This window comes from Narcine bancroftii, chromosome 6 (assembly GCF_036971445.1).
Source record: "Narcine bancroftii isolate sNarBan1 chromosome 6, sNarBan1.hap1, whole genome shotgun sequence".
Lineage (NCBI taxonomy): Eukaryota > Metazoa > Chordata > Chondrichthyes > Torpediniformes > Narcinidae > Narcine > Narcine bancroftii.
The window spans coordinates 4,886,502-4,905,260 of NC_091474.1; the positions used below are offsets into that span (position 1 = coordinate 4,886,502).

Below are 18,759 nucleotides of genomic sequence, written 5' to 3' on the forward strand. Positions count from 1 at the left end.
AATTAATTCAAGAGACTTCCTTTCACCTATCCGAATGAGTGATTGTAGCAAACTCACTTCCTATGCTAACATTTGCTGCAATTTGCAGTCCTGTAACAACCTTAGGTTTGGAACCCCTGCATTTCTCAAAATTATTGGATGGGTGAATGATTTATTGAAGAAGAAACTTTGAAACCGGTCACATTCTGCAGTTTCCTAAGTAAAATTTAAGGAGATAGAGGACAATAAATTCAATAATAAAATCAGCTTTTCGGCCTCAATGGTTGCTTTACAATGTTCCATGTATTCAAGCAGGATGAATCACCTCAATGTGACAGACATAGTTTCCGTTCAAACCCTTTTTGGTAGTATGGTTGAAAACTTAGATTTTAAGTTGGTCCCAGGCTGATGACTGTGGGTCACTCCTGGGACAACCGCAGGTTAATAAAGAAGTGCTGGATCAGGGACTTCTATAATGTCTCTTTGATCCTTTTGCCCTCCTTCCCCCACCCAATAAATTGTCAACCCGTCAAGCCCCATGTTCCAACTTCCCCAAACATTTGAACCTTCAAACAGGCCTCTTCCAAAGCCTTTAACAAATTCCTCCTCCTAAGGGTCCCCAATGCTCAGTCCAACCTTTTAATTTCTTATCGGTGTCAACCAAGCAGCCCACTACCACATTTCTCCCCAGTCCCCTGTGGTATCTCAAGACCCTTGGTCGCCGCACAACCATCTCAACCCAAATCTTCAGTGTCATCAGTCCATAATCATGGATGAAGATCCTCTTCGGTGACCCGAATCACCATGCTCTGACTACCATTACCTTTATCTTGCTGAACTGCTGTACGTTGGCTGCTACCAACCCTTGCAGGAATAGAGGACCTCGCCCCTCACAGGTATATGATGAATTCAAATTTCACCCAAAGTACTAAATTTGAACACCTCATGCACTTTCCTTTATACATTCTCCTGCCTTTTTTCCACTATATTTTTGGTTATTGAATTGGTCCTTAGGACTAAAGAAAGCTTTCGAAGCATTGCTCTACTTGTGGTTCTTACCTTCCAAACAATATTGTCCCTTCATTTTGTTTTCTCTCCTACTTTAGCAATGTCCTGAAAGCCCATCTTTTTATCTCCCTTTCAGTAACTCATTTTTACATTTCTGAAACAGATTCATTTTCTTTTCCCCAAACGTAATGATGGCATATGAAGCATGGCGGGGTTGTAAAAGATTAATATTGTACAGGATGCGCAATGAGCAAAAGTGCTTGAATAGATCAAATGGACAGGCGGTTCATGTACAGAAAATATTCACTCAAATAAGCTAGGCTCCCAATGCAAGTTAAGTACCCACATCCATTGTTACATGTTCCAAGTTACATAGGAAAATAACTCGTTTTCCTTTTACAAATACGATGCCTTTTGTGTTAAATCTCTATTATTGGAGAGAACTAAATGATAAAGCCACTGTGACCTTGCAGGAGCTTGCTATTTATCCTTGTGGTGTGGGCTCGGTGATTAGTTGTTGTCAAAACTCATATGTAGGAAACTCTGCCATCTAAATCATACTGCCATCATCAAGCAAGCTGAGTAATTAATCATACTGAAGGATTACCACAAAGAGTAAAAAAGGATGTAACAACATTTAAAGTCAGCATATAAACCCTAGAACATATATGTGAGATTAAGATAAAAGATGAAACCATAAGCAAAAATATTTTAGAAATAAAAAAATCTCTTTAATTTGAATCAATTATATTTTGAAATATCTGTCTCCAGTAATTGAAACCCATACATACAAAGTCAGTTATTCAGATAATGATTAAGCTCAGCATTCTAATAAGACACTCACGAATATCCGACACACAATTTTACTATTATTTCTTTTACAAGAATAATTTCTTATAAGAAGTCCTGCAAACAGAGTTCATGGAGTTGGGAAAGATCTACATTAAAAAATACTTTCTTATCAGCCACTATCAAGGGACTTTGAAATTGACGACCCTTCTGAACAGCATAACTCTCCTTCTCTTGATAACACAGATGTCGGATCAAAAGTGAGCGTGGGGTATGATCAGGCAATGGTTTCTTTCTATTCGCCCTGTATGCTCTATCTAATTCAATTCCATTTGGAAAATCTTCCGGTCCCAAAATCTCCAGAATCCATTTTTGAAAAAATTGTACCCGATTGGGACCTTCAAAATCTTCGATAAATCCAAAGATCTTCACATTATTTCTTCGACTATGATTCTCTAATACATCCATTTTTTGTGCCATTCCTGAGTCATCCAACTTGTTAGCCACATCTTTACATTGATCCACTTCATAACAATGTTCCTGCAAATTTTCCTCAGCTTCTTCAACTTGTACTTTAACTTTTTCAATTACTTTAACATATTTCTTCATTTCCTTAATTATCTTCATATTCAAATTGACCATCCCTTCTAATAGATCCATACTGTAAATCCATTTTCTCGCTCGGCTTGCAACTGATTCATCCATTGCCTACCTATAGCCTGCCCCTTAGTTTCCAGTATCTTTATCTGCACAGTTTCCATCTTCTGCATTCAATGAGCCTGTTGATATTCCTCTTCACCCGCACTTCCACTTGCTTCGCTTGGTCCTCTTCTTCCACTTCAATGTCACTCGTTGAAAAGATCACTTCCAACTCTGTCTCCGACTCCAGGGGAGGCAAGTTCTGCACTTCAAAACTGGTAAGACCTGATTTACTAGTTTCCCATTGGAGTTCTGCTCAATCTGTTCTGCGCATGTATGAAAGTTCGCGCACACGCACTGTTCTTGTATTTTTTAGTCTTCTTCTGGACACGGCCGCCATCTTCTTCCGCTCCCCGGAGGAGCAGCGCCGGGGTCATTTGCACTCAAGCAGCCGTCGCTCTCGTCACACGCGGAGGGAGAGATAATCTAGCCTGAGGCTCCGATAACAAGGGAGGCCCGATGTTTTCAAATCTTGCAAATTCTTTAAACACAACTTTTCTTGTCGTTTGAGGCTTTCCTTTTTTTTTGCAGCCATAATCAAAACTGCAGGCAGAATGCCCACCCTATTTGACTATCAAAAATTTTTTAAGAGAACATTTTAGTTCAATTATTAATTAATTCTCCCAGGGGAGGCATATACCCTCATCCTTCATTCACACCACACCCCAAAGGTAGTTATCTCGGGGCACCTCCCAGTCTCATTCACTAACAAGGACAGCTAAATTTGTGGCTGGAGAAATTGTGCAGGTTTTAATTCCTGGGGGACCTGAGTGGAGTTGGGAGGTGTACAGCCCAGTTTCACTTCAATACACCAGTACAGACTTTGATTAAGGAAGATGGTACATGAAGATCAAGACCTCAACCACGGAGCAAAGCCTTGGTCAAAAGTGATCCCTAACTTTCTAAAAGCATCTCAGGGCAGCAGGAAAATACCACAAAACTCTGTCCCAGCAGTATATTTCCAAATTCTCCAGGACAAGTGAACTGACATCAGTGGCTCCTCCCAGGTCAACAGGTCCAGAGTTGAGGCTTTGGTTGAACACTTTTAGCAACAGTGGAATGTACAGTTGATCATTACGTTACAACCCACAAACCTAAAGAAGAGGGAAGTCATTCACAGGAGTTGCCGAAAAAAAGGTGAAAGGCCACTGAATGACAGCATTATTTCGTAGCTCTTTCTTCCATATGCACCTTGCAGGTCTCTTATAACCGTTAATTAATATACCACCATTTAAACTGCTCTTCACATCTTTGGTTGGACATTGAATCTGACCATGTCAGAACATTATCTCTGTCAATCATCAGTAAAGCTAATTTGTAAAACCTTGATCTTAGATTTGCTTTCCGACTTCTACTTACGCACTCAGTTTGACCGTGGCCAAAGCCTTCATCCCAAGAAGAGTCATTTGTTTTGCTCTCTGCAACATTACATTGGGGTTAGGGTTTGCATTTCCTCTCTGACACGCGCACGAAGAAACAAGGTCGAGCCCTTGTTACACGACCAGAAGCAATCATTCCTTTTTCTATAATAAAGCAAGAATTCGCCTAGGTGGCCCTATAACAGGAGAAATGCTCAAAGCAGTTTAATAGATGTTGAAAGAGAAGAGAACAACCGATCGAAATCTATTGAGAGAAACATAGATTGAATGTAATCCCGGGGGTGCACTTGGTCCTCATTATCCTGAACGAAAAAGTTATTTGGTCCAACGTGGATCTGGACTTTAAGGCAAGTTTGCAGCAAGTTCCGCTGGACAATAAACCATGGATCCAAATGCATGAATGACAGGCTTTTGTTTTTGATTTAAAGTCCAGCAAAGACAAATTCCCCTGTTGAATTCAATCACGCCTGAGATGGACGAACTTTTCAGCGGCTCGTCAATGGACCGAGAAACTTCTTTCTACTTGTCTCATTTCGACTTAAGTTCCACAAATGGGCCGACCAGGATTTTAAAAAAAGATGTGAGAGGGTCAGTGGTGGAAGTGGAACTCGCGTTTCGTTTAATGCTGGTCATTTTTATCCAGGTCCGTCGGGACGGTGAGAGATGGGCTCGAAAACATTTGGGTGGCATTCGAGGAAATTGCCGCTTCATTATGATCCAATCCGTGTAGCCATTGGCCCCAAGGAGACGTGTATTCAACGTCGCGAAAGCGGGAGAGAAATAAATAGCGGGACTGGAGCCGCAGGTTGAGAACATCAGCCTTCTCAAAGCGGGGTCGAGCGCACACGGAGGGTCTGGACCACAACGTGGCAGAGAGGCAGGACCCCCCCCCCGCCTCCAAGAATTCCCAGGTAACTTGAAAATGCGGCTGATCTTTGTTTCCAGGGATCGCCTTGCGTCCGTGTGGAAGTGTATCCATTTGCTTGCCCTATGTATCTAATGTAAATTAAGACCAACACAGTGTATCGCTCGGGTTCTGATCTCCCTGCTCCAGCAGGTACAAGCTCAGATCTTCTGCAACAAAGCAGAATGTTTAGCATTGGATTAAGATCTGGCCGGCCACCTCTCAAAAGAAAAGGCGGCTTTGGTTGGTTGGCATCCGGATCCATCCAAAGAACAGTGACCGGCGACAACTTTCATCCGGATGTTTCTCATCGATCGCAGCCTTTCGTTTCACTCCATCTGCGCTCTCCCTTTCAAACTTTCTCTTGCTGGCGGATCCCGCACATTTGAGATTCAACACCCAAGGGCGGCGAGGATTCTTTGTCTCTCTTCTGCCCTGGGGAAATGGACAGGGGGGGGGGGGGGGGGGTGGGGGGATCGCAGAGGCATCTCTGCATCTCCATGGCCACCTAGGCGAATTCTTGCTTTATTATAGAAAAAGGAATGATTGCTTCTGGTCGTGTTCCTGAAAGCGAGAGGGGGCTTTCTCAATCCACTGACTTTAAAAAAAAGCCTGGCTAGAAATCGATAATAAAGGAGAAAAGGTGGCCAGGGTTGGTTCGTTCTTTGCGGAAAAGATTTCGGGCAATTCAATAGAAATGTAACCTCTCGTGTTCAGTCAAAGCGCGGACACCGCCCTGATCGTTAAATGCTGGAGGAACTCAGCGTCCCTTCCATCCTTCATGTCTCATCTTCTGGATAGTTTTCTAGTTCGCCCAAAATGTTCCATTTCAAGCTGCCCCCGTTTGTTCTCTCGATAGAGTCCAGGAGTTGAAGATGGAGTGGAGCCTGGTCGTGCTGGCGTTCTCCCTTGGGTCACTTTGCACGGTCCACGCCGATTGCGCCAGGTGGTGCTCAGTTTGCGATCTGGTCCTGGACTCCTCGCTCAAGCCTCGGGTAAGCCCGCTGCGCTCGCCCCCATTCGGGTCGCGCGCACTCCCTGCAAGGGGGAAGAGCCCCCACCGCTCCACGGTTCTGACACCCCTGAGAGTGGAAGCATGTCCCCCTCCCGTCCACAAACGGTGCAGATTGCCACTTGAACGAAGTCGACAGGTGAAGGGTTTCAGATGGAAACGTAGAGTTCAACGAACTTGTGCACTCTCAGGTTGAATTTGAAAACAAGCAGGGAAATTTGACTAACGTGGATTCAGACTTAATAGCAAAGGAGATTCAAATGCAATTGAATGCATCTGCAGCCCAGAATTTGGTTGCATTTATGATTAGCTCATTGTTAGCGGAATAGATAAAGCCATAACCTGCTCTAAAATAGTTCCTGCAAAGGAGAATTTGTGAGGATTGATGTGGAGCTGAAATGGCAGAAGCCAGCAATAAAAGGCCTCACGCAACTGGAAAGAGAGCAACTTCATGGGAACCCAAACTTTCTGGAACTGCTGCTTTCCAAAGTGCACACCTTTCTTCAAAGGAGTGGAGAGTTGATGGTGACTGAATGTCAGGACTGTTTGTGTTCCATTTGGAAATATTTTAAATGCCAGCTCAAAAGGAGAGGATTGAAAGGTTGGCGATTTTACATCCTTTCCTCTTGTTGCTGTGCAGGGGGAGAACACAGGTGGGCTTCACTGGTAAGGCCAGCACTTAATGAGCCACCTTTCACCAAAAAACATGATGTGTCACCATTTTAAGCAGCTTGTTCGAAGGATGCTCTCACACTGTTGTTCAATAGGGAAGTTGGGAATTCCAGGATTTTAATCCCGGAAAAAAAGGAATGTGGTATTTGACTTGGGAGAGAATTCCATGGCCTTTCAGCTGATAGATATCATTGATTTCCACCAATTTAAAGTAGGAAACCCACCCAAAACATCTGTGGTGTTGTCCTTCCCCAACTGGAGGTCGGTTGAATTAAATTGTCTCCCACTGTACCCACGAAGCAAACCTCAAAGAATTAATCTGTAGAACTATTGCACGGGCATTCTTTCAGAGTCATTTGCTAAACCTAAAGAACATTCATTTATAAGGCCGAGTTTTGGTGCAAATGAAAAATACAAGAAATATTTATTATAGAAAATGCACTTGATCTGAAGTAAATACAGAAATGATTGGAAACACGAGAGGTTCGGGAACTATTAATGGAGACAATTAATGAAAGTTCCTGCAGAAGGAAGGAGAGGCCATCTTGATAAAATTAATTTTTTGGGCTGGAGTGATTATTGATTATCCTATAATGAAAAATTTACTCCTTAATAAACCTTTCTCGGCTGTTCAGTGTGAGACTATTGTATGTCATCAAAGTGATTTCAATTTATTTCATTAAACGATATGCAAAAAGTTTTTGAAAAATACATTATCTTCCTCTAATGCACGTAGACCTAAATAATTTGAAACCTCCTTTCAAACATAATGAACCTCGAATATAGAAAGAATTGCATATCAATATGCAGCCTTTTCCACTTGTTCTTTGTGTAGGATTCCACTCATTTAAAAGCATCCAAGCAGTCAATGCTAAGTTGATCGGTGAGGAGTGCAGCAGCACATAATATGGAAGACTCGGGTTACCTTTAGATTTCCACATTTAATTATAGATTGCCGAGGAAACGCTAGTCCTGATTCATTGCAGCGACTTCTTTCCAATTTCATCCTGCTTCCCCTTTGCAAATGGACGTAAGAATGCAGTCAAAGTCAAATTAATTTATATAAAATGATACTATTCTGCTACTAATTTAAATTTTACACGCCAATCATTTTTTTCATCAAAGTGCTTTTGTCGTGTTTCTGCCCACCTCTCAAGTGATATTCCTAAATTGAGTAATTCTTGCTTATTAAAATGGATAACCAAGCTAAGGAATAATATACCAGAATGATGCAAATCAGTGAAAGCTTGTGTGTTTTTAACCACATGATCATAGTTCAAATTGAGCCCTTCTTTGCCTTTGTGGGTCAGTGTTCTTTTAAAATGAATTTGACATTGGAGATACGATTTTATTTAAAGATTACGGGGTCATTTCAATATTAAACCAAAACTGTCATTTGACTGCTGTCTTTCAGATATGCACTCTAGAGTGTGAAGGGATGTTGCTGTCATCTGATGAGTGGGGAAAATGTGACAGGGAACTTCAGTTGTACAACTCTGACCTGTTGGGTGTTATAGACAAAGTCCTTGTTGACCCAGTCAGTGAGGAAGAGGCATTTACTGGGAGACAGCACAATGGCTTTGGAAAACACTTTGGAGGTTTTGTGAATAAAGTGGAAAAGAACAGAGTTTATGCACAAGCCTTGGCCCAAGAAAATGCATATAACAAGGATAAAAATCTAAAACGTGGTGGCTTTCTGCAAATGTTTGATGAGAGGGATGCATCTGAATCTGAGAGGAGCTCACAGGAGCTTGAAACTACAATGGAAAATCTGCTGGCAGAAAATGGTGACATCCCCCCCACTGAAGAGCTGGAACATAATGGAGGGTTCAGGAAAGTCTTTGGCTTCAAAAGAAGCGCAGAGCTAACGGATGAGGAGAACCGAAATGTGGAACTGCAAAAAAGATATGGAGGTTTCATGAGAAGAATTGGTAGACCAAGATATAAATGGGACAACCAGAAAAGATATGGTGGCTTCCTGAGACGCAATTTTCGTGTTTCATTGAGATCAGATGATGCCAAGCCTAATGATTACTCTAAAGAAGCTTTAGACTTATAAAGCAGCCAAAGTAATTTCAATCTTGATGTGAGAATGTAGACTGCCAAGTAGTTAAAGTCTAAATGTATTGTTTGAATGCACAAATATTTTGCTATTTTGTTTCCATGAGGGTGGCTAAAGTAGAAGTTAAGCAAATTAATTCTTGTATACTGATGTCATGATTTATGTGAAGCTAATAAAAATGGTCTCTAGACTTCTGAGCAATTGTTTCTGTTTGCCTCCAGTAACGGTATCTTAATGATACAGTTGATCATTCACTTTAGTTTAATATAGAAAATAATTCGTGTGGCTAACACACAAAGGAAATCTGGCCTCGTCAATTCGTTCTTAGCAGTATCATTTAAGGGTATAATACCTTGACCAATTGTTGACTTTCAATAGTGAGCTTACTCACCAAGGTAATAACACTATATTTAGTTTCTCCAAAACAAACTAGGATTACTCATTCTGATCTGTCCGATAATGTTCTGAATCATGTGGCTCCAAAAGTTACAGTGTGGTGTTGATTTTACTTAGTATAGGATTGGTAGATGCCAGATAAGAATCTTTTCTGGTTTCTTGAGACTTAATCTTATAATGCCGAAGTAATACACTTGAATTAAGAAAAAAGCAATTTGAAAGACAAAAATACTATGCTGTACTTGCAATGAATGAACTTCACTAGCATGAATAAGTAAACCTTAAAGTAATTTATTTTATTTTCAGTCACATTCTTTGAAAACATTTAACTGTCGCTGCATCTGCGGGTTCCTCCCCCTCCACAGAGCCACCTGACAAACAATAACGTTATAGATAATTAATCCCTAACTGGGTTGACTCTTACTAAGCAGGGATAAGGAGACACTTTAAGAGAGTCACCCCAATGGCAAGTGACATCGACCAGCTCTTCATCTTAGGTGAAACCATTGCTGTTTTACACAACTTTATTCAAACAGCTGCTACAAGTAAAGCCCGACCAAGGGCCTCCAGTGGCTGAATATTTGCTTCCCTCTTCACCAAAGGTTTTAATTTTTTTTTAATATAAATTTAGACATACAGGGCAGTAATGGACCATTTCTGCCCATGAGTCTGTGTCACCCAATTTAAACCCCATTAACCTAAACACCCAGTACGTTTTGTACAGTGGGAGGAAACCAGAGTCCCTGGGGAAAACCCATGCAGATATGGGAAGAACATACAAACTTCTTACATACAGCGTGGGACCTGAACCCCAGTCCGGTCTTGATCGTTGGTGCTGTAAAAGCATTGTGCTAACCGCTACACCAACTGTGCCACTCAACTTCAGAGAACATTTTCATTTACGATTTTTAACTTGCATAATTTTTACCTATTATTTTATACATTTATTTTCATTTGTTTTATTTATTTCCCCTTTTTTTTTGCTAGTTGCTTGAGGCAGCTGCTTGCTAGAATTCTGGATACCAGGGGTTTTACTGTAGTAAAAACATGGAGATACATGTGCTCAGAAATAGAATTTGTTTTTTTTAATATTATGCTGCTTAGAACAGAAAATAATTTGACCGTTTACCTGAAGGCTAGTAATAGATTTTAAAACCAAATATTGAGAACACTCTCTTGGCAGGCAGCATCTGTGGAAGGAGAAACACTGGTTTGAGATAGTTTATCAGAACTGATTTCCAGCATCTTCACTTTTCATTTGTAACAAATTTTCCTAACCATAGCATAGTGTGATTTTAAAGCAAACTGGATTTTTCTATTCCAATGCAATTGTTTCCATGAATATTATGTCTGTGAAATTTCAGTTACATAACAGCTTTGATATCAACCTACTCAAAAGATTGATGTTAAGCCATTCAACTTTTGGAAGAATTTTGTACTGGTAATTTTGTAAAGAACAAATGTTAGAAGCTACGTGAGTCTCCTCTTTAAGTGCCTTATGATAGGTTATTGCTGCTGTTCGGAGGAAGGTTGCCATGAAATGGCAAAGCTATGGGCCCAGAGGACCCCAAAACCCAGCAGCAATAGAAATTCACCAAGACAAATGGTTACTTAAACAAAAGTTGCTTTTAATTTTCTTTCAACATGAAAAAAGGATCAAACTTTAACTTATTACTATTGACTAAACTTAACCCCCTTCTAATTCTATGCGCATGTGTCTAATGTGTATAAATTTAGAAAAGTTCTTTGATTCACAGTCCAATCTCACTTCTCACTCCTCCAAGTTCACTGGTATCAGGCAATTCTTATACTGTGCCCAGAATTTAACATTTATGAATTTTCACCAGGCTCTGGTGCTTAAATGGTTAGTGCTCAAGAAGGTTTTTGTTGGTTTCAGAGAGAGATTTGTTGCTCATTGGACACACACACACTGATTTACTTCATTCAGTCACTTCAATGTCTTGCTGAAGAAACTTGCCCCATCAGTGTTTTCCAAATGATAACCTCTTCTTCTGCAGGTCAACATAGAGTTCCTTTTGTTTCCCTTATTTCAGGTGAAACATTCAGGTGAAACATTCTTGTATGGACCACAAGGGTTTTCAACAGGCTGAACTCAGAACTCACAACCGGTTCTCAAAATGGGGTTTCAACAAGCTGCCGGCTTGCCGTCACTGCAGAAACCAGTCCCCTCTCTCTCTCTCTCTCTCTCTCTTAGAGAAAGTCTGTTTGGTCTCTTCCCTCTCTCTGCTTGCAAAACCACTGACCTTCTTAGAACAGCAAATTGCAACCAGACAGATTGAGGCACTGGACCCAATCTTCTGAGTTCGTTCATCTGTTGCTTTTAAAACAATAATCCATGACTCCACAGCATGTCCAATGAACACCCACTTGTGAAGGCACTCTTCAAAGTTTTTGCGAAGCCATTCGGAGCCTGGACTGCCTGGCTTGAGCAGAGCTCTGGAATTTTAAATGAGATCTGTTTTGTGAAGTGTTTGTGTTTGTTTGTGACCTACAAAAACATATCAATATACAATATAAGAAATAATCCATCACAGCATCAAAAGACGTAAGGCAAGAGTTTTTTTTACAATTAATCACAAAGCAACAAAACTGTACATTCACCACTTGCGCTGCACACCAACTCTTATCCAAGTTTTGAATGAAAACTTACTGACACAGAGTTCATGATCTAGCAGCCAAAGCAAATCAGTTAAAAGGTAAACAAGATGACCAGCAGTGTGGCTCTTCTACACAAATGAAGAATTCATAACAAATGATGAAGCATCTAAAACTGCAACAAATGAGTGACAGTGGACAGCACACAAAAAGAAACTATTTTTTATGGACCACCAATCTTCTCCAAGTTTTGGGAGTAAGCCCTGTACATCGCACAATCGTAACTATAATTATGCTTTTTTTGGTTATTAGTAATAAAGACAAGGTAACAACGATTACCCTTTTCTAATGATCCAAATGCATAATGTTAGATTGAGTTGTATGTGGATTAGACCTGGCATTCCCTTCACTAATAGACATTACTAGAATGGCTGTTTTAAAGTGATCCACCAGCTTACACAATCATTTTTCTGATCCTAACCCATACATTTCCTCTTCGATTAAAAACCTTACGAGAAAGAGAACAATAGTTAATAAATAAATCTCCAAGGTAATAATCTATTTTTAAAATTCTAACATTTAGAGATTTCATTGTCTGTAGACAACAAGAAGATTCATACATCAAAATAGTCTACCTGATTTGCACAGGATCATCTATACAGCAGTCAAAATGTACTGCAACTTTTTGTTTAATGTTATTTTTAGATGGCAACGTCAGGAAAATCGCCAAAAAAATTAACATTATTACTGCCTGTGTGATTGTTCACACTGGGTGCCTTTTTAGACTGCAGGAACCTGAGTGCAACAGTCCCAGTGGTTGGACGTGCAGCAGAATGAATTTTTCCGGTATGATTTACACTGCAGACATCCTCCAAAAGGTTGTAAAGGTCCTGCAGGATAATTCAGGGTGCAGGAATTGACTCAAAATTCCTGCACATTCCTTTATAAATACCCGTGTAGTGGCAAAATTCCTTGACTGTGCCATTACATGCCTGCAGTCTAAAAACCATAATTGTCAATGCCTGCAATTCAACAGCATAAATTGAGCTATAATTAAGCAGATGATTAACTCTGCTTATTGTTCCGGCATTTTACAAGATACATGTAATGCATATTAACACACGATTTTATTTTAAATACTATTAAGCATTTCCTCCAAAACCTAAATTTTCAATATGGAATTGAAAAGGTAGACTCAACACATAACTGCAGATTTATTATTAAATTATTGTACATTGCAGAAAAAAAAATCAACTTGTGGTAATAATATCAATCAACTGGCTGTGTTAACTAGGGAGTTACTACTTCAGCAAATACTCCATTGGTTTGAATTATTCATTGCACAAAGGAAGATGTCAGAGTTTATTCATCTCAATCCCAGGACGTTCTGCAGCCTATATTCCAAAATGCAACCAACTTCAGCTGCTTCATCAATGATCTTCCTCACATCACAAGACCAGAATTATTACACAATGAACAATTCTGTTCTTGATTCCTCATCAAATACAGTAGTCTATGTCTGTTCAACATTTAGACTTGGGCACATGACAAAAATGAAAGGTAATGTTCAACTCCAACTTGATATTCAATGTCATTACCATTCCCCAACTTCAAGGGAGTAACAATTCACCAAAATCTCAACTGAAGTGGCCACATATATACTGCAGCTGTGAGAGATCAAATGGTGGGCATCCTGTCGTGAGTGACTCACCTCCTGACACCCCAAAGTTTTTCCACCACTTATAGGGTACAATTCAGGAGCATGGTTGAATACTCTCCTCTTGCCTGGGAGACTCTGACAATACAAACAAATCAATATTCAGAACAAACTTGACTGGTACTCCATCCAGTTCCCTAAATTGTCATTTCCTGCAATGAATAGCGGGGTGTGGAATCAACAAGTTGCAATGTAACTACTTTCCTAGGCCATTGCTACAACATCTCCCAGGTCCACAACTCCTGTCACTAAAATAAAACAAATAAATGCATAGGAATACTGCAACTTACAGGTTCCTCTCCAAGACACATCAAACCCTGACTTGGAAATAAATTAAACAAGGTGATTTGCAGAATCTGCTGTTGAGGGCACTACACAATCCCTCTCCAGTTCTTTTCTCTTCCCTCCCACCTATGATCTCTTGCCTGTTACCCTGTGCTCCTTTCCCTACACCTTCCTCCCTCCTCTCCACCTTCCCCACCCCAACCTTTTTATTCCTGTTTCTGCTCATACCTTGATGAAGGGTCTAGGCCCGAAACATTGGCTACCCTTTACTTCCTACGGATGCTGTGTGACCTGTTGAGTTTCTCCAGCATGTCCTGACCTGGAAATATAATGCCATTCATTGTTTCTTGGTCTGTCCTAGATTTACTGACTGAACAACATCATGGGTGTAACTAAACCCAAATGACTGTAGTGGTTCATGAAAGTGTCATGCCACTCCCTTCCCAGCACTAATTAGGGAACAATAAACGCTGACCTTGCCAGATCCCAAAATCCATGAGTAAACAAATATTAATTTTGTAGTAAAATAATGTTGCACTGTTATAGGTTATATTACATTATATTATATATAAATAAGTTTTTAAAAGTGATAGATTGTGGGGGTTTAGTGTAGGTCACTTCACAAACAGATACTTACCCTTCACATCTCATTTAAAATGCAAGAGCTTTGCTGAAGCCAGACATTCAGGCCCCAGTGGCTTTGGAAAAGACAATGGAACCGCTTTGGAAAGAATTTCAAAAGCTGATGCAAATGGAAAAGTCCGGGCTCAAGCGCTGCTAAAGATCTTTCAAGGATTGGGTTTGGAGCCTTGGGTGGAGGTTTGGTTTTTACCAGCAGAGAGAGAAGCAGTTCTACACTGGCAATTGAGGCTGCCACATGGCAAGTTGGCAGACTTGTTGAAAGCCCCATTTTGAAGGTGGGTTGAACTCAGCCTGTTCAAAACCCTTATAGTCCTTACAAGAGGAAATGGCTGGCTAGAGTGTTTCTCCTGAAGTAAGAGAAACAAGAGGAACTCGGTGGTGAGCTAGAAGAAGAGGTTATCATTTGGAAAACTCACGATGGGGCAAGTTTCTTTGGCAAGACACTGAAGTTGCTGATCAGAGAGAATCAGTTTGTCTGTGTGTCCAACGAGCAACAAATCTCTCTCTGAAACCAACAAGAACCCTCCTAAACAGTAACCATTTAACTTTAAGCACCAGAGCCTGGTGAAAATTTAAAAATGTTAAATACTGTGCACAGTACAAGAATTGCCTGATACCGGTGAACTTGGAGAAATGAGAAGCTAATAAGTGGACTATTAAAGCAAAGAACTTTCCTGAACATATACACGTTACATACACATGCACTTAGAACTAGATAGGGGATAAGTTAGGTTGTTAAGTTAATAGTAATAAGTTAAAGTTAGATCCTGTTTTTATGTTTATAGAAAATTAAAACTTTTGTTGAAGTAACCATTTTTCTTGGTGAATTTCTATTGCTGCTGGGTTTTAGGGTCCTCTGGGCTCGTAATAGTACCAAATATACTATTTCAATTATGATTTCCGAACAACTTGAGTTAATATCCAGTACAACAGAAGCATGCAGCAAAAGCCACAAAATATGGTAAGTGTTGACCAAGCCAGGAAGTGACTCACCTGTTCAAAAACTCCAGCAATCTTTAAAGTCCAAATCAGGAGTACCATGAAACATCCTCCAGTTGCTTAGATGATTGTTGCTGCAGGAATGAACAAGAATGGCGAACATGTTCATGCTGAAAATACTTGGTGGACTGGTACTAAGTAGAAAACATCAAAAGTTAATTCTCCACTACTGATAGTAGTGTGCACCAGCCACAAGATGCAATGTTTCCAATCCTTCTTCCACATCACTTGTCATGAACTCTACCTTTTACAAAGCAAGGGCAGAAAATGAATGGAGAAACTTTTTACAACCCAATTAAGACACATACCATCCGGACTTGGACTGGGTCAGACTTCTATCCACACTTCTTGTTCTTCTTGAATCCACAAAAAAATGTGGAGAAACAAAAAAGAAACTGCTTTAATATTTACCCAAATAATAGGTTAGTAATTTGTTGATTTGAATTCATCAGAGAATTTCAAAAAGTTATGTTCAGCCAGTCCCAAGGAATTTGGCCCAATCAGAACCAAAGTGAAGAGGAAGAGACAGTGGGCAAACAAGTATGAACAATTAGTAGGGAGTTTGTGTAGAAGGACAAAATTGCAGCCAGAGAGATGAGTTGCAATGCCCAGGGACACAGAGTCAAAAGTAGCAAATAAAGGGTGAAAGGATTTATATTTAAATGGATGCAGCTTAAGAAATAAAGTGGATGACCTTGTAGCATTGCTACAGTTAGGCAGGTATGATGTAGTGGCTATCACAGAGCCATGGGAAGGAAGGCAAACAAAATGCTGGCATTCATTTCAAGAGGAATAGAATATAAGAGCAGGGATGAGATGTTGAGGCTTTATAAGGCACTGGTGAGATCTCACCAGTATTGTGAGCAGTTTTGGTCAACTAATTTAAGAAAGGATGTGCTGACATAGAAGAGAGTTTGAAGGATGTTCACAAGGATGATTCTGGAAATGGAAAGGTTATCATATGAGTGTTTGACTGCTCTTGGCCTGTACTCCTTGGAATTTTGTAGAATATGGGGGGGATCTCAACATTGAAATGTTTTCAATGTTGAAAGGCATGGACAAGATGTAAAAAAGGGTTTCCAGGTTGGGAGAATCTAGGACAAGAGAGCACAACTTCATGATTGAAGAGTGTCCACTTAGAACATAGATGCTGTAGTGACTAATTTCTATTATAGTCACTAGGATGCTAAAAGAATATTGTAGCTAATGACTCATTCAAACAAATTCACTCGAAAGTTGAGTTTTCCAAAGTTTATTAAATTGTTAATGTTATTATTATAAGTTGCTAAACATTGTTACAGGTTGTTAAAAGGTTCAATAGAAAATGTCAGAAGAAGCTTTTACCATCCATTTCACAACACAAAAGAAAGAAACTAAAATCTTATTTCCCAAGCAAGCAAACTAGTTATGGCACTGAAGCAAAGATACTGCTAAGAGACAGCATTAAAATAAACAAAAAAAACCACAAACAGGCAAGTGGTGAGCATGAAACACATTTCAACCTATACAGGTGCAGAGGAACTTCTTTAGCCAGAGGATGGTATATCAATGGAATTTGCTTCTAGAGGCAGTTGTGGAGGCCAGGTCATTGGGTGTATTTAAGGCAGAGATTGATGGGTTCATTATTAGCCAGGAAATCAAAGGTTACAGACATTCTCTGGATTCTGGGTAGATTGGAAGATGGCAAATGTCGTGCCACTATTTTAAAAAGTATGTAGGCAAAAGGTAGGTAACTATAGACCAGTTAGTTTAACATCGGCAGTTGGGAAAATGCTTGAAGCTATCATTAAAGAAGAAATAGCAAGACATCTGGAGCAAAATGGATACATCAGGCAAAAGCAGCAGGGATTCAACAAAGGTAGGTCCTGTTTGACAAAATTACTGGAGATCTTTGAGGATTTAATGAACATGGTGGATAGAGAGGAGTAGATGGATATTGTTTTCTTGGATTTCCAGAAGGTGTTCAATAAGTTACTGCATAAAAGACATACATAAAGATCATAGAGTTGTGGGTGATGTATTAGCATGGATAGAGGGTTGATTAACCAATAGGAAGCAGAGAGTTGGGATTACATGGGGTGTTTTTCTGGTTGGCAATCAGTGGTGAGTGGGGTGCTGCAGGGGTCAATGCTGGGCCCGCAACTGTTCACGATATACATTAATGACCTGGAAGAGGGGACGGAGCGTAATGTATCGAAGTTTGCTGATGACATCAATTGAGTGGAAAAGCATATTGTTTAGAGGTTATGGAGAGTCTGCAGATTGATGTAGACGGATTATATGAGTGGGCAAGGGTCTGGCAGATAGAGTACAATGTTGATAAATGTGAGGTTATCCACTTTGGAAGGAAAAATAGAAGATTGGATTATTATTTAAATGGAAAAAGATCACAGCGTGCTGCTGTGCAAAAGGACTTGGGAGAGCTTGTGCATGAATCACAAAAGGTTGGTTTGCAGGTGCAGCAGGCTATCAAGAAAATGGAATGTTGGCCTTCATTGCTAGAGGGATTGAATGCTATAACTGTATCAGGTAGTGGAGAGGCTGCATTTGGAGGACTGCGTGCAGTTCTGGTCTCTTTACACGAGGAAGGATGTTCTGGCTTTGGAGGTGGTCCAGAGGAGATTCACCAGATTGATTCCAGTGATGAGGGGGTTGGATTATGAGGGGAGGTTGAGTCATCTGATGCTGCACTTGCTTGAACCTGGAAGGATGAGAGGGGATCTTAAAAAAATGTAAAAAATTATGAAAAGCATAGATAAGATAGAGGTGAATAAGTTGTTCACATTGGTGGGGAGACTAGAACTAGGGACATAGCCTCCAGATCCAGGGTAGTAGATTTAGGACTGAGATGGGGAGGAACTGCTTTTCCCAAAGGGTGGTGAAAATATGGAATCCCCTGCCTATTGAAGCACTGGAGGATACCTCAGTGTTTTTGATTCTTGTTAATTTTGTGCCTGTCTCTTTAAGAGAACTATTGTTTGTAGTGTAGCCATAATGACAATGATGTAATATCTGCTCAGGCAAACTGCTTACTTGCATTTCGACAAGCTGTGAAGGAAGCATTAGCAAGACAAATCTTTCTTTACATTTTTTGTATCTCTATTATACAGTAAATGCTTTGTTATTCCCCTTATGAAAGTCTTGTTGTGAAGCTATGCAAAATGTTTATTTGATCTATCAACAAATTAAAACTACATAAAGTATCAGCCACAGAGTTTGATTTATTGGATTAAAGAGATTGAAATTTGGGATATCGCAATTCATGGTTTGGAAGATAATTCTTTGAAATTAAGATATATTAGAATAAGGAAAGTGTTGACTATACTGCTCCTCCTGTAAATTACTGACCGTCGTGGTCAAGATTTTAAAAAAATCCTTCTTGAGGAGGTAAAATTTGAATTCTAAACTTAAATTATAAACAAGTAGAATTTGAATTACCAACTTAAAAATTGTAAACACATTTACACGTCAAAGGTTACAATAAAAAAATTTAAAAGATATGTACCTGAATCCACCTTCCAATTCATTTACTCTTTGTTAAATGTTAAAAAAATCCTTAAAACTGATTATTTTTAGGAATAATATGCAATGGATAAAGTA

At 39.8% G+C, this 18,759-nt stretch overlaps 1 protein-coding gene across 2 annotated transcripts in view; it reads left to right on the top strand.

The window, feature by feature from the left end:
- Nucleotides 1–8,701, top strand: part of pdyn (prodynorphin) — a 53,111-nt gene extending 44,410 nt beyond the window's left edge. For both annotated transcript variants that reach the window (XM_069883694.1, XM_069883693.1), the window contains 2 exons: nucleotides 5,618–5,753; nucleotides 7,857–8,701. In XM_069883694.1, coding sequence (XP_069739795.1) covers nucleotides 5,634–5,753; nucleotides 7,857–8,501 — 765 coding nt within the window. In that variant the 5' untranslated portion in view covers nucleotides 5,618–5,633 and the 3' untranslated portion in view covers nucleotides 8,502–8,701. The remainder of the gene's footprint in view (nucleotides 1–5,617; nucleotides 5,754–7,856) is intronic.
- Nucleotides 8,702–18,759: the final 10,058 nt, after the last annotated feature.